Here is a 14680-nt window from a genome sequence, read left to right on the forward strand (position 1 = left end):
AGATCTACATTGTAATTTTCACAGTGTGCCAGTGATATCACTGTATCCCCTGGAACGAATCGGTTACACAGACTCGATCTTTTGGGGTTTTATTTTTTATTTCGGACTGATAGTTGGTGTCGAATTTGACAAAATCGAAATTTCATAAATATATTTGAAATTATTTTTAAAATAAAGATTAAATGCATTAAAATTATTTACATATTTATTAATATATTTTCACACAATAACAGCTTCCGTGCTGTCTCAGCATGGTTTACTTTTTAATCACGTGACCTTTGCATAAAGGGTCAGTGTCTAAAATGTAAACAATAACATTTGCTTGTATGCGAAATACGTTTTGTATACATGTGCTAGCACGAAAAGCACGTGCAGGCAGTGATGCCAACTGGAATTAAAACTTGCACCAATTTTACAATATGAAGGTATATGTTGTTGTTTTTCAAATGATGTTTGGAAAGAAATTCTTAAATTGTGCTTTGGTAGCATAATTGCAAGAAGTGTTATTTGATACACCACTTGTCACTTGACTTAACTCCTTTGGCCTACCATTAAAGGGGGCGTCGTCGACACATTTCCATTTTCACGTATATCAGTGGACGGAATATAAATATATTTAACATCATGATGTCCAATGTAATGTAAAGTGAAATGGCATGCATTTTGTCGTTTTGTTTTGAAAATTATTGAACAAAGTAAGTGGTTATTATATATACATAATCTCAGAAAACGATGTGTTGTTGAGATGTAGTTTCATTTTGGATTCCTTAGTCTTTTTAATTCCAGACACTCTGAAGTGCATTCTAGATTATTTTGAATAGGCCTATAAGCATTTCTATTAATTATTTCAGTTTTATATTATTTAGCAAATAAGTGAGCTGTTAAATAAGAGAAAAAACAACCCCCAAACCCCAACATATTCCAGAAAAAGCAGAAAGTACTTAATGTGTTGTGATTTTAAAGACAGAAAGCAAAGGCGGATATATTGGTGGTGTGTGTGTGTGTGTGTGTGTGTGGTTCAGGAGCCCGGGTCCCCCCAAATTTTCCGACAGTTTTAAATTTATATATTAATTTATTTTTTATGACCCCCCCTCCAAACCTCCCCCGAACTTCCCTTGGCATTCCGCGTCATGTCATTGGGGCCCCTCCTAAATGGGTTTTCTGGATTTGCCACTGGAAAGGCAATAACTTTCTACTCCTGTCACTCGGATAACACTTGAAAAACATTTTAAATCAGACTTGTTTATATTATAATTGTATTTGGGAAAAACCAAGATGTTTACTGACAAAATATTTGTGATGGACAAAGCCTAATTAATTTGCGGAAAGACTTCCGAATGTTCCAGCATGCATGCTAATAATATCACTAACCCTAATCCTAAACCTAAGCCTGAATGAACTGAATGCTGGAACGTTCGGAAGTCTTGCCGAAAGTGCTGGGTGTTTTGACTGTTTCCTGTATGCGTATATATTCATGTGCATGGAGCTTGTTTACCCTTTTGCAGGAAGATTACAAAAAGGAATCTTAAGTTATGATCTACTTTTTAAACAATTACACAAAAGATAAATGTAAAATATAACACATGTAGCATGTTTTATGTAACGTAATATATCATATTCTCATAATATAATATCTTACATTTTCAGTGCAATCAAAGTATGTGATATTTTTCAGATCACATACTTTAAGAATTTGATAACTTTGCAAATTAGATGTAAATTAGTTGAGGTCTTGGCACTAGGTTTATTGACATTTAAGCAAACGTACTTGGGTGACACTCCATGATTGACGTATGCATTCATAGTCATCAAATAAAAACATTTCAATGGCAATTTCCATTCAAAAATACACCGCGCCACATATTCTTACGTCATTTGAATATCTAGTAATGGCAGACTGGAATTAAAGTTGCGTGTACAGTTTACAAAAACACGTTGTATTAAGCTTGAGCTTACACGATAAAGAGATTATTACCCTCGTGTATTTCGGTATCGTTAATATCATATACAGGGCCGTACCCTGACCAAAATCCATGGGGGGGCACTAAATTTTATAAATAATTTTTAACATACTATAAAGATTAAACATTTCTATGCTATTACTGGAGATATATAAAAAAAAAAAAGGACAAGATTCTCAGGGGGGGCAGCTGGCCTCCCTGCCCCCCACGGAGGGTACGGCCCTGATATATTAGGAATAAAAATAATGTATTATGCTTACCAGAGGCTCGCATAATACAATTTTTATTCCTAATATATGATATTGACGATACCGAAAAACACTGGTAATAACCTCTCTCTCTCTCTATATATAATATATAACATCCATTGCATACATATGGAAGCACTTCAGTTGATTTGTATATAAACTGTTATTTACTCACCACACATACGTTACCCATTTATGCAGAACATTCAGGACACCATCTACATGGTCACAACAGATTACCCCCTTCTCTCCCTCTCCCCACTCTCTCTGTTTCTCTCTCTCTCTCTCTCTCTCTCTCTCTCTCCCCCCCTCCCCCTCCCCCTCTACCTCTCCCTCTCCCTCTCCTGTACATGCATTGTTGTAGACACGAGGGAAAGCACTTGCATGATGCGCTGTAGGTAAATGATCGATCCCCGTTGGTGGGCCCATTGGACCATTTTTCATTCCAGCCAGTGAACCACGACTGGCATATCAAATGCTGTGGTATGTGCTATCCTGTGTGGGATGGTGCATATAAAAGATTCCTTGCTACTATGGAAAAATGTTACAGGTTTCTTCTCTAAGACTACATGTCAAAATATCAAATGTTTGACATCCAATAGCTGATAATTAGTAAATTAATGTGTTCTAGTGGTGTAGTTAAACAAAACAAAGTTTAACCTTGATATAGACATTTGCATGTACATAGTTTGTTGATATATTTTATTGTACATACAGAGAAAACAAATAATTTGGCACTTGTAAGTTTGCTAACTAATGAAGCCCTGTTTTATATGTGGCGATTATATTACATTATATTAGATTATATTACAGTATATTTAAACTATAAACAGAGAAAGATAACCATGCAGAGGAAGGAAATATATTATATACAAAAGCTTGAAAAAAATGGAAGAGGATAAAGAAATAATACTTCAGGTGCAATGAAACTGTTATCTCAGTTACAATTAATCCACAAGGTAATTTAAATTAAACTTTATTTATTAAAATGATGAGTTTGTTTGATATAAATTTGAACAGAAGTAAATATTTCTTTATTATTAGTACCATTTAATGTTTTGTCAATAGTTGATCATTTAATAGTGTATGTTTATGTACTTATTCTGTTTGTTTGTCAGTTCGTTATGGATGGTTTTCACAAGCTACATGATGACTTTGAGAAGGTGATTGAGAAGGATGGCAGCAGTAGCTCGGTGACGGATTCTGACGATGCATCAAAACATGAACAACAGACGGTCCGCGAATGTGTCAACCATGCGATTCACACAAACAAGTTTCAGATTGGCGTCATCATTCTGGTCATCCTGGACTGTTTACTGGTCATTGTGGAACTCTTACTGGACTTGAGAGTATTCGAGCTTCCAGATCATGAGAATCACATTGCACCTAAAATTATTCATTATTGCAGCATAGCCATCTTGAGTGTGTTTATGGTGGAGATAATGGTGCGGATGTACGCTCTGCGGTTGGAGTTCTTCAAGCACAAACTGGAAATGTTTGATTCTGCTGTGGTCATCGTATCGTTTGTGTTAGACATTGTGTATAGAAACCAGGAGGGGGCGGCCAATGGTGTCGGCTTGCTGATTGTACTCCGGCTGTGGAGAGTTACAAGAATTCTGAATGGTAAATATTAATTTATTAAAGGGACATTCCCGAGTTTGCTGCATTATAAGATGTTTCCGACTAATAAAATATTTCTACGATTAAACTTACATATTAGATATATTTTCTTGTTTACAATATCAGTGTCTGTATATTCAATGTGTTTCTGGTCGTCTTAATATTTGTAAAAATTTAGCCCAAACTGGATTTTGTCTTCAAATAAGTTCATATGTACAAATTAAAAAAAAAATTGCTCTGCTGTCTACAGCAAAGCCATCGACCATTACGTCATATAATCTTATGCGCATTACATGTCGTAATGCAAGTGATGTCATGGCATAACGGTGTTCTTTTTACAGCCAAATGTTTACAATATAATATAACTCTGGTGACATTAGAAATGCTATTAAATTTAAAACCGCTGCTTATGAAAATATATCATTTCATGTTTATGAAAGAAATGAGTCAAAAGTTTGCTTGAAATCTTTATATGTATAACGTATATGTAATCTGACTCATCAGTGGAGACATTATATGAATGAAAGTTCCGGCCGTGGCGAACAACCAACCAAACGTTGCTATTTTTAAGCCAGCCAATCAGTGGCCGTAGAAGCAAGCTCTGCACAGTGCAATTATTCAAAAATATTTTTTAACTATTTAAATAAATATTTGAGCCCATATGAGTAATAAAATATAACAACAGTTTTACAATTGATACAAAGATATGTATTCTATGCATATGTGTACTTACAAAGTACAATGTATCTTAATTTTGTTAAATTGTTGTTTTTTAAAAACAATGTTTGATAGAACATGCAACCAAAAACAACAATTAATGTCAGTATTAATCGTTGTTTAAAAAATAGTGAATTAAATGGGCAAACATTACAACTGGTAGTTCAGTATTACAGTAGGTTTTATGACCACCAATAATCTTGAAGGACGATTAGGGTCAGAAACGAAAGTTGAATTTTTTTTTATCAGTAAATCACTAATTCAAACAATAAAAATTACTAAAAACAAAACAATAACAATTGTATGATCAACAGAATGAAAAAGATTGACTGAAATAATGTTACACAGTGATTAATTGACCTTCCTGGAAATTGTCAAAATCGAGAATGACACCCCACGCACGTGTATGGGGCAACTGCATGATGTATGTGCAGACTATGGAATGTGTTTCGGTGTGTTGATAAACAGACCTGAACTTTCTTTACTAGGATGTCTGTGATCAAAACGTATGTTCGGACTAATAGTTGGTATTAACATTAATATTTCAGGTTCCCCTACTTTTTTTGAAGAGTATAATATATTAAATCTCATGCAAAGAGGAGGCTAAAAATTACTCCTTAGATTGGGAGCCAGAATAATATCTCTTTAATCAGGGCAGGTCTGGGAGACTGAATTTATTTCAGGTCGGATTTACTTGAGGTGGGTTAATAGTTACGAGATAGAGTAACAAGTGATAAATGGAGGACTCTTATGATATTACAGTACCATACTAGAACACAAACTACTGGTTCAATATTTCACAAAGGAAAATAAACATTATCTTTCTACACTTAATGACCTAAACAATATTTCATAATAAGCTTGGAAAATAGGCCAATATAAATACATACGTTACTGGTGTAGCAGCAGCGATGGTTTTTATATTATACCGGTATACGTGTGTGTGTGTGTGTGTGTGTGCCCTCACACTTTTTGGCACCTTCCTACGTCTGTGCATATATGAGTTCAAAATGTCAGTTAACTTTGTCATTATTTACTTCCGTTAACTCTACACGAAAAGAAATACTAAACTTTAAATTACATTGTTAATCAGAAAGATATCACTTCCAGTTGTGTTGTGTCCAATGGAAATAACTAAGCCTTTTGGTATTATCATGTACAGGTACACATATTTAATTCTGTATGGGTAGTTGCAAAAATTAAAACTGGTTACTTTCTCTTATCACAGGAATAGTTCTGTCAGTGAAGCGACAAGCAGAAAAGAGACTTCTGCGAGAGCATCGCCTTCGACTTGCCTGCGAGCAAGAGCTTGCCAAATTCCGAGAATATTGCACAGGGCAGGAGCATGAGATCGAAACCTTGAAAGAACTGCTTCGGAAAAACAACATAGACTTTGTTGAGAATCAAGAAGAACCTCCAATGTTCAGTACAATCGATGTGGTGGCAGAGGTGAACGAAACCATCCATGATTCAGATCCCAATTCAACTGACGGAGCAAAAGAAAGTAGTAGTGACCATTCTTAAAGGTTTTACACAAACACAGAATGTTAAGAAAACTGCCGTGTCCCTTTTCAGATATTTTGCCAAAAACTTAAATTGTCTTGAAGATTTTCATAATGGCATTTGTATTTAAAGATTAATAATAATAATAAAACGTTTGGATGTAGGTACATTTATATATATTTATATTTATACAAAAGTACTTTATAAAATCTTACAAACCAGTCTTAAGTGAGTAAAATATTCCACCAACTCATTGATCAACAATGGCAGTAGTAATTATACAGCCTTGTATTGTGAATAAATAGCCAAAATACTGATCAAGCCAAAGCTTACATGTAAGGAGTACTACAACTAGCTTTTTAGTTGAGAAGTGCTGTAGTTTTAACCTGATCTTTGGAAGACACTTAAGACCATTCAATTTTGTAAACTTTTACCAAAGTTGATCAATAGTTCTGCATCTACATGTCTATAAGGGTGGGACGCAGCCCAATGGTAAAGTGCTTGCCCGATGCACTGTCGGTCTAGTATCGATCCCCGTCTCAATCTAGCCAGTGCACCACAACTAGCATATCAAATGCTGTGGTATGTGCTATCCTGTCTGGGATGGTGCATATAAAAGATGCCTTACTACTAATGGAAACATGTAGCAGGTTTTTCCTGAGACTACGAGTCAAAATTACAAATGTTTGACATCCAATAGGCGATGATTAATAAATCAATGTGCTCTAGTGGTGTCATTAAACAAAACAAACTTTAAACTATGTGTATATATGCGTAAAGATATAGTCACATTTCTTGGAAATGTCAAAATTACATGTGCCTTGCAAAATAAAATATAATTTTTGAAAAGTATTTTTAAAGATTACAAGTAAAATGTTTGTCAAGAAGGCTCTTGTTAGTGGTATACATGTAGGAAAAGATTTTAGGATTTTTATAATAAAAATTAATACATTTTTTTACAGAATATATTTTGACATAATTCATTAAAATATTTGTCATTGTAATTATTACAATTTATTTTGAATAATTTGGATATGTACATTTTTATGTTCCTATACTGAAAACAAATAATTTTATACATATATTTATTTATTCATTTTAAAAATATATTTTCTCTATGAACAGAATCTCCAGCTACATGGATCATAAAAATCATGCAACAATGTTCACCATTTTTGTGACATTACTTTTGGGAGTCTTATTTTTTGATGTTAAGGATCAAATTACAGTCAAATCTATTTCAAATAGCCTTCCAAGGAAACATTATAAAGTGACCTTTTAGTCCATGGGCCAAATCCCAGTGTTTTTTTGTGTGTACAACTAGTAAAAGTTTACTGAAACAATGTATAGAAGCCATATATATGACCAAAACATGTTAAAACAATATGACAGTAACAAAGAATTATATTATAATATAAGAAAGTTTACTAGCCCTTAATTAATTTTGTTGAGTATACATGTATGTGCATCAATATTATGAAGATGTCCCTCTTCACTAAACACCAGTGTTAAAAATTTAAAGCATCAGTTTTGTGTACCTACCATAATTTCTTTTGCATTACATGTACAAGTAATCTATCTCACAGAAGTTCATCTTATACTAGTCTGTGTTTGTAATATTTTTAGATTTGCCTTTATATTTACATTGTGCTTAACTTATGCTCAGGTGTATATAATTAGCTTCTACATCAAATATTGTCTAGGAAAGTTTTGACTTCCTTTCATATTCCTTTGCATTTTCATGCAATTAAAATATGTCTGTCATGTTTACAATTTCTAGTATTTTCCTTCTCTAGACTCTGCTCTGGTCCCCCCCATCAGTATGTCCATCAGCGCTCATAGTATAATATCACTATTTCATCTCTAGTGTTCCTTCTAAAATTTCTCAACCATATGACAGTTTGGTTGGGGAATAGCCTGGACTGCCTGGCATGACTGATACCAAATGACAACTTGGCAATTTGTTCTCTTTATGTGCATTCTCAGTGAATACATACATGTAGAGTGGAGAAGGCTGATTTATATTCTACTGTAGTTCAATATTATCATCCTTGGTTTGGCAACAAACATTTCCAGATATTTCTCAAGTCATGATGTTTTTGTATGTTATTCGCACCTGCTAGATATGCCTGATGACTGTATCTGATGTCAATTATATAAACCTAAGCATAAATTAAGCACAATTTAAATACAAATATGTTTTTAAAAATAATACAAGCTTCTGTGAGATAGATGAATTGTAAATGTTTTAACACACATGCCGAGGAAAGGTACTTATAATTGGCTGGTACTAAGAACAGAGGGACATCTTCATAAATTTGTGAACATAGTATATAAACTCCATATACTTAACCATATTTGAACAATGAAGCCTCAATATGTTATAGAAAAAAGCCAGGTCAATTTGTTTTTTTAATAATAAAAGCTTCAGGCAATCCTAAGTATGTGTATACATAGAAATTAATATATTTCTGGCATTGCTTACTAGTAACCTATTTTGAGAAGTATATAATTATTCATACCTCATATTATATTGTTTTGTAATTGTTATTAACATCTACTTTATAGAATAAAAGAAAGGATGTAGAAATAGAAAATTGTAAACTTCACATATATCATATTTGGGTCACATAAAATGATTGAGAATTAGGAATGAAAGTTAGATTTTTAATGTGCTAGATATTTGCCTGATGACAATATTCTTACTGCAATTCTAAAATATTACAAAAAGCAACAAAGAAACTAGCTATTGTAAGATGAACTGTATTTAAGTAATGCTGCCCTCAGATATTAAATACAATACAATAATAAAAGGATCAGAATGTTTTAGGTTCGGTATGTATATATATATATATATATACACATGTACATAGAGAATTACATATATCGGGAACTGTGTAACTTTTGCTGGCGAGTATACCCCCGGTACTATATCCATACCACATATATTGCACTGCTTTGTGGTTTGTTGTTATGAACGTAATTCAGCATGAATAGCATTCATAATTTGGTCTTAAACCTGTTCAAAATATGTCTGAATGTTAACTTCAATATTGCCATGCAGGCTTTTTTCATATACTATGTTTGTAATAATCAGGACATTTCAAATTCATTGACTCACTATGCTTAGTCAGATGCCAAAAATTTATTATTTTTTAGTGGAATACATTCACCAGTAACCCAGCTTTAAAGTAAAAGCAGTGATATAGTCCAGAATTATTTTCAAAAATTATGTGGAACATTCACCTTGATCAGAAATTTGCCCTGTTAAAAATAAATAGGGTGCCTACACTCAAACGTGCCCTACAGGCACACCCACCAACAGATTGCCAGCAGACAAACTGATTTAAATATGGTTATGGATAGGCTTCAAAGATATATTCATCTTGAAAAATCCCTAAGGGGGGGGGGGGGGGGGTGGGGGGGGTGGTGGTTATAGTACAGGCACACCCACCAACAGATTGCCTGCAGACAAACTGATTTAAATATGGATAGGCTTCAAAGATATACTCATCTTGAAAAATCCCTAAAGGGGGGGGGGGGGGGGGGGGGGTGTGTGTTTATATAGTGGGCCCACAGTCTATTTTTAATACAGGTTAAATAATAATGTTTAAACACATGTACACCAGTCTGTTCTCCATATAAGTTTATTTGAAATATCGCATTTAACCAAACAATCTATTTTCCATTTCTTATAGGTCAATTAAATTGTTGTTGTTATTTTGGGGGTTTTTCAATTAAATTTTTGTTTCATATCGTATATGATATCCACATTTTAGATGGGGCAGGGGAAGAAGAAAACATTTCGAGTACAACTAATGAGCTACATGTACAAGAAATGAATAATTATCTGTTACAAGTGAATGAATGTTGTAAACCCGATCCTTTGGCGAGGGACAGATTAGAAATTGTAAATCCACATATCAAGTTGTTTATTCTCTTTATTACCCATTACCACTTTTAACTGGTTTTTAATATAAAAACTGCTCTGCTGTCTACAGCAAGACCATCGGCCATTACGTCATATAATCTTACATGCATTACATGTCATAATGCAAGTGATGTCATGGCATAACGGTGTTCTTTTTACAGCCAAATGTTTACAATATAATATAACTCTGGTTACATTAGAAATGCTGTTAAAACCGCTGCTTATGAAAATATATCATTTCATGTTTATGAAACAAATGAGTCAAAAGTTTGCTTGAAATCTTTATATGTATAACGTATATGTAATCTGACTCATAAATGGAGACATTATATGAATGAAAGATCCGGCCGTGGCGAACAACCAACCAAACGTAGCTATTTTTAAGCCAGCCAATCAGTGGCCGTAGAAGCAAGCTGCACACAGTGCAATTATTCAAAAATATTTGTTTAACTATTTAAATAAATATTTGAGCCCATATGAGTAATACAATATTTAATAACAGTTTTACTATTGATACAAAGATTCTATGCATATGTGTACTTACAAAGTACAATGTATCTTAATTTTGTTAAATTGTTGCTTTTCAAAAACAATGTTTGATACCCTAAAACAAACCCCCACTTTGGTAAACAATATATTTCTATGTTATTCTTAATGATTTTTTTCTTAATCTGTATCAAATTTTGGTTACAATGGCAAAAAAACAAAGGCTCACAAGTTTGGGAGGGGCATGGGATTTTTCACTCCAAACCCTGAGTGAGTGCTCCGCAAGGCTCAATGGGTAGGTGTAAACCACTTGCACCGACCAGTGTTCCATTACTGGTTCAACAAAGGCCATGGTTTGTGCTATCCTGACTGTGGGAAGTGCAAATAAAAGATCCCTTGCTGCTAATCGGAAAGAGTAGCCCATGTAGCGGCGACAGCGGGTTTCCTCTCAAAATCTGTGTGGTCCTTAACCATATGTCTGACGCCATATAACTGTAAATAAAATGTGTTGAGTGCGTCGTTAAATAAAAAAACAATAACCTTACAGTATAAAATATTACAAATATTACCGACATACATGTAATGTATAGGACTATCATTAGGCAAAAAACCAACAAAAAAATCCCAACCACCAGTGGTTGCCTGATAATGTAGGGTTAGGTTTTTAAATTTATTATTATTATTTTTTTACTATAATATATTCATCCCTACAGGTCCAATTATGCATGTATTCTTTTCACCTGTAGTGTACAAGTCATTATAAACTGACTGTCGTGTGTTCTGTATTGTGATTGGTTAATTACATTCTTTTTCCGGGATCAAATAGACAATAACACCCGGAAAGCTAATGACGTCATTAGAAAGTGACGGCATTAGCAATTGGAACAGGTGAACTTGACGATTCAAGGGTCTACAGTTAGATTGTAGCCAGGTATTTTTTTCAAGAAATGCCAAATATACAGTTAATTCTGTAGAAAAACGATTCAGTTTACAATGGACATAACCATATGGAGTTTTTAGATTTGCGGATGTTATTGTCTATTTGATGCCCGCAAATGTTTCATTTTTGACCTCAGGCTAACGCCTTCGGTCAAAAATGACATTTGCGGGATCAAATAGACAATAACACCCGCAAATCTAAAAACTCCATATGGTTATCTCCTAAGTAAACAAAAAACAAAAAAACCAACAAAACAAAAAAACCAATGAAAAATAAAATTAGGGTTTGCCAGTTTTTATAGATGCCTAGAAACACACACCACACTCCAATGTGGTATAATTATGCTGTATTATACAGCAACACAGCAGTATTTCCAGTTTGGTATTAGACAGTCTCAGGTAAAGTAAATGTGTTTATTCTGTGTACCATGTACATGTACAGAGTAAACCTACCATGGAATATTACTATTTATTTATTGTCGAATACTTTATACTAGACTTAGTGGTGAATACTGAAATACATATATTCACATCAAGTCAAAACTGGTGCTCTTTTATGCACTGAAAGTAGTTTGAGGAAGCACCTTGGGTGTGTGTGCAGGAAATTATGCTGATGGTGGGGTTTTAGACTAGTGAGCAATGTTTCTAGTTGGGTTACGGCCATGCTCCCCTAAAGAGAAAATTTAGTTTAGTGGGGGTGGGGGTGGGGGTTGGGGTTGATAACTGAACCTCCCAACTGGGCACGCAGTGGCATCTGTTACATTAATAGTAGTCTGACAAAAATACATTTTTGGAGGATGAGCAATTCTTGCACACCAAGTATTGAGAAAAAGTATACATAATCATGTAACCAAGTATATAGCAAACACATATGGACTCCAACTTGGAACATTTAACATGAATATTTATGTACATGAATTGGTACATGTCACATTGTGTATTCTTTAATGTCTGACTTTAGATTTCGTTTAAAAACAAATATTTTATGGTTAATACATGTACTTGTATAATTTGTATGTACAAATCCAAATGTATGTTTGTCTTATGGCAGTCATTGATATTTTGCATAACCTGTCATTTTTTTCTTCTACATTTATTTTTTAAAAAGAACGAAATTTACATTAAAAGAAAGTAATTAACATTAAAAGAAAGTAATTAATGTTAATTCTTGAAATATTTTGGACCTCGGATCTAGGGGGCCCCAGGGGCCTGCTTCCCCCTACATTTTGCAATAGTTATAATTTTATTATATATTAATTTTCATTTTTTTTACGATCCTCCGCCAAACCTCCCCCAAAGTTCCCTTGGCATTCCACCTCATGTCACTGCCCCCCCCCCCCCCCCCCCCCTCAAAATGGATTTTCTGGATCCACCACTGGATGGACTTCCATTTGATAACTGACATTTTGACCAGATAATTGTAACCCAATGATATACCATACAATTATTTTTTATTGATCATATATTAAGGGGGAAAATGTGAATGTACGTACATGTATTTGGTGTTATTGACCAACTTAAAAATGATTCATTTGTTCAGTATATTATCCAACAAGAACAAGTTAAACATTAATTTAAAATTGTTGGAAATAAAGATGAAGATAACTTGGTAATATAAAGCTGAACAAGGCAGGGGTTATCAGCAAGAAAACAAAATCAAATCAACTGAAATCGTGAAAGACCACCACACTAATATACATATGTCGGGTATACCGTATCCAAAGAATTTTGCTCATTTTCATCGAACCAATGTCATAGGGCAAAACATACTGATCCAAAATATTACTTGGACTAAACACTTTACATCACTAGAAGAAACACATTAAATTGTCAATTTTATTTTTAAGATACAAAAGATTTTGAATTTTTTATTTTATTTTATTTGTTCATGTACAAACTGCATCTCAAACATAATTATATGTACAGTGAAACCTCTCAAGACTGGACCCTCTGTAAACTGGAATACCCTCAAAACTGGAAATTTTTCAGTCCATTTTTAAAAAACAGTACATAATTGAACCTCTCTAAACCAGATCCCTATTAATACTGGACATTTTTATTGGTCCCAAGGGAGTCTGGTATACAGGAATTTCAATGTCGGAAGTGAATTTCACTGTATATATATAGAAATATATTTTTATCAAAATAGAAAAATGTCCTGTACAGCAATTGTATGAACCTGAGGTGCATTGGTTGTGAGATCGAATCTCTTCGCAGACCCATGAAGATCATATCTGCTGTCAGGTCAGTGGGAAAGATCCCTTGCTGCTAATAGAAAAAGGTAGCAGGTTTCCTCTGAAGACCGAATTACCAAAATTATGTCCGACATCCAACAGCCAATGATTAATGTGCCATAGTCGTATAGCTATAAACTTTAGCTGTATATTCTAGTGCTAAGTTTCTATAATACATGTTCACATGCAGCTGAATATTTTTTTGATAATCTCAGTTCAAATATATTTTTTACTTTCAAGAAAAATGTAATTTGTTTCCACTTTTTAACAACTTATATATTTTGTATATATATAAAACTTGGTGCCAGTAAAACATGATAAAGTGAATATACTGCAATATGAGTTGGGGTAGATTGGCAGTTTTATATGCTGATTCACCCCTACAGGTCAGATCTGATGAGAGGCCATCCATAAGTACAATCCATAAGTACATACATGCACAAAATCTGGAATTTTCTATCCCCCCACCCCCATGTACAAATTCCATACGTTTGATCATTACCCCTTCACCAAGTATGGGCATACATTATTCTTTCACATTGAAAAAGTACACTGGATACTTGGTGTATTCACCCCCCACCCCCAATAATCTCTTTGTAATCTTCACCCTCACTATGTATATGGATGGCCCTAAAGTGTTGTCACCTCCTAATAATAATTAAAAGAAAAAAATATATAGGTCTATCAGCCCTTGCTTCTAGATAGTCTTGTGTGCCCAGAAACACACAATCTTTTTTCAGGACTAAACTGAAAACAACATATATATATATATATATATATATATATATATTTTTATTTACAAAATCAAAAGTACCACTATCTTGTACTAATTACTATTTTTAAAAAGTTGTTTTTTGTATATAATATATAGTTTGTGACAAATATACTCTTCAAAGAAAGAAACGCATAGTTTGAATCTTTAATGATATATACATGCATTTATGTCGGACCAAAAAAGAACAGCTAATCTATGCTTCCACTCTATGCGATATGTTGTCAGTTTAGACTGTTGAATTTCTGAAGACCATTATGTAGACCATG

At 33.7% G+C, this 14680-nt stretch overlaps 1 protein-coding gene across 2 annotated transcripts; it reads left to right on the top strand.

The window, feature by feature from the left end:
* The first annotated feature begins 280 nt into the window (after window positions 1-280).
* Window positions 281-6644, top strand: LOC121367688 (voltage-gated hydrogen channel 1-like). 2 transcript variants are annotated; one of them, XM_041492011.1, is made up of 3 exons: window positions 281-425; window positions 3328-3832; window positions 5775-6644. In XM_041492011.1, the coding sequence occupies exons 1-3, from the start codon at window positions 420-422 to the stop codon at window positions 6068-6070; spliced, it is 807 nt and encodes a 268-aa protein (XP_041347945.1). In that variant the 5' UTR covers window positions 281-419; the 3' UTR covers window positions 6071-6644. The 2 variants fall into 2 exon arrangements, with proteins under 2 accessions (XP_041347945.1, XP_041347946.1); XM_041492012.1 differs by lacking the exon at window positions 281-425 and adding an exon at window positions 557-695.
* The last annotated feature ends 8036 nt before the right edge of the window (window positions 6645-14680 follow it).

Source organism: Gigantopelta aegis, chromosome 3 (assembly GCF_016097555.1).
Source record: "Gigantopelta aegis isolate Gae_Host chromosome 3, Gae_host_genome, whole genome shotgun sequence".
NCBI classification, from domain to species: domain Eukaryota; kingdom Metazoa; phylum Mollusca; class Gastropoda; order Neomphalida; family Peltospiridae; genus Gigantopelta; species Gigantopelta aegis.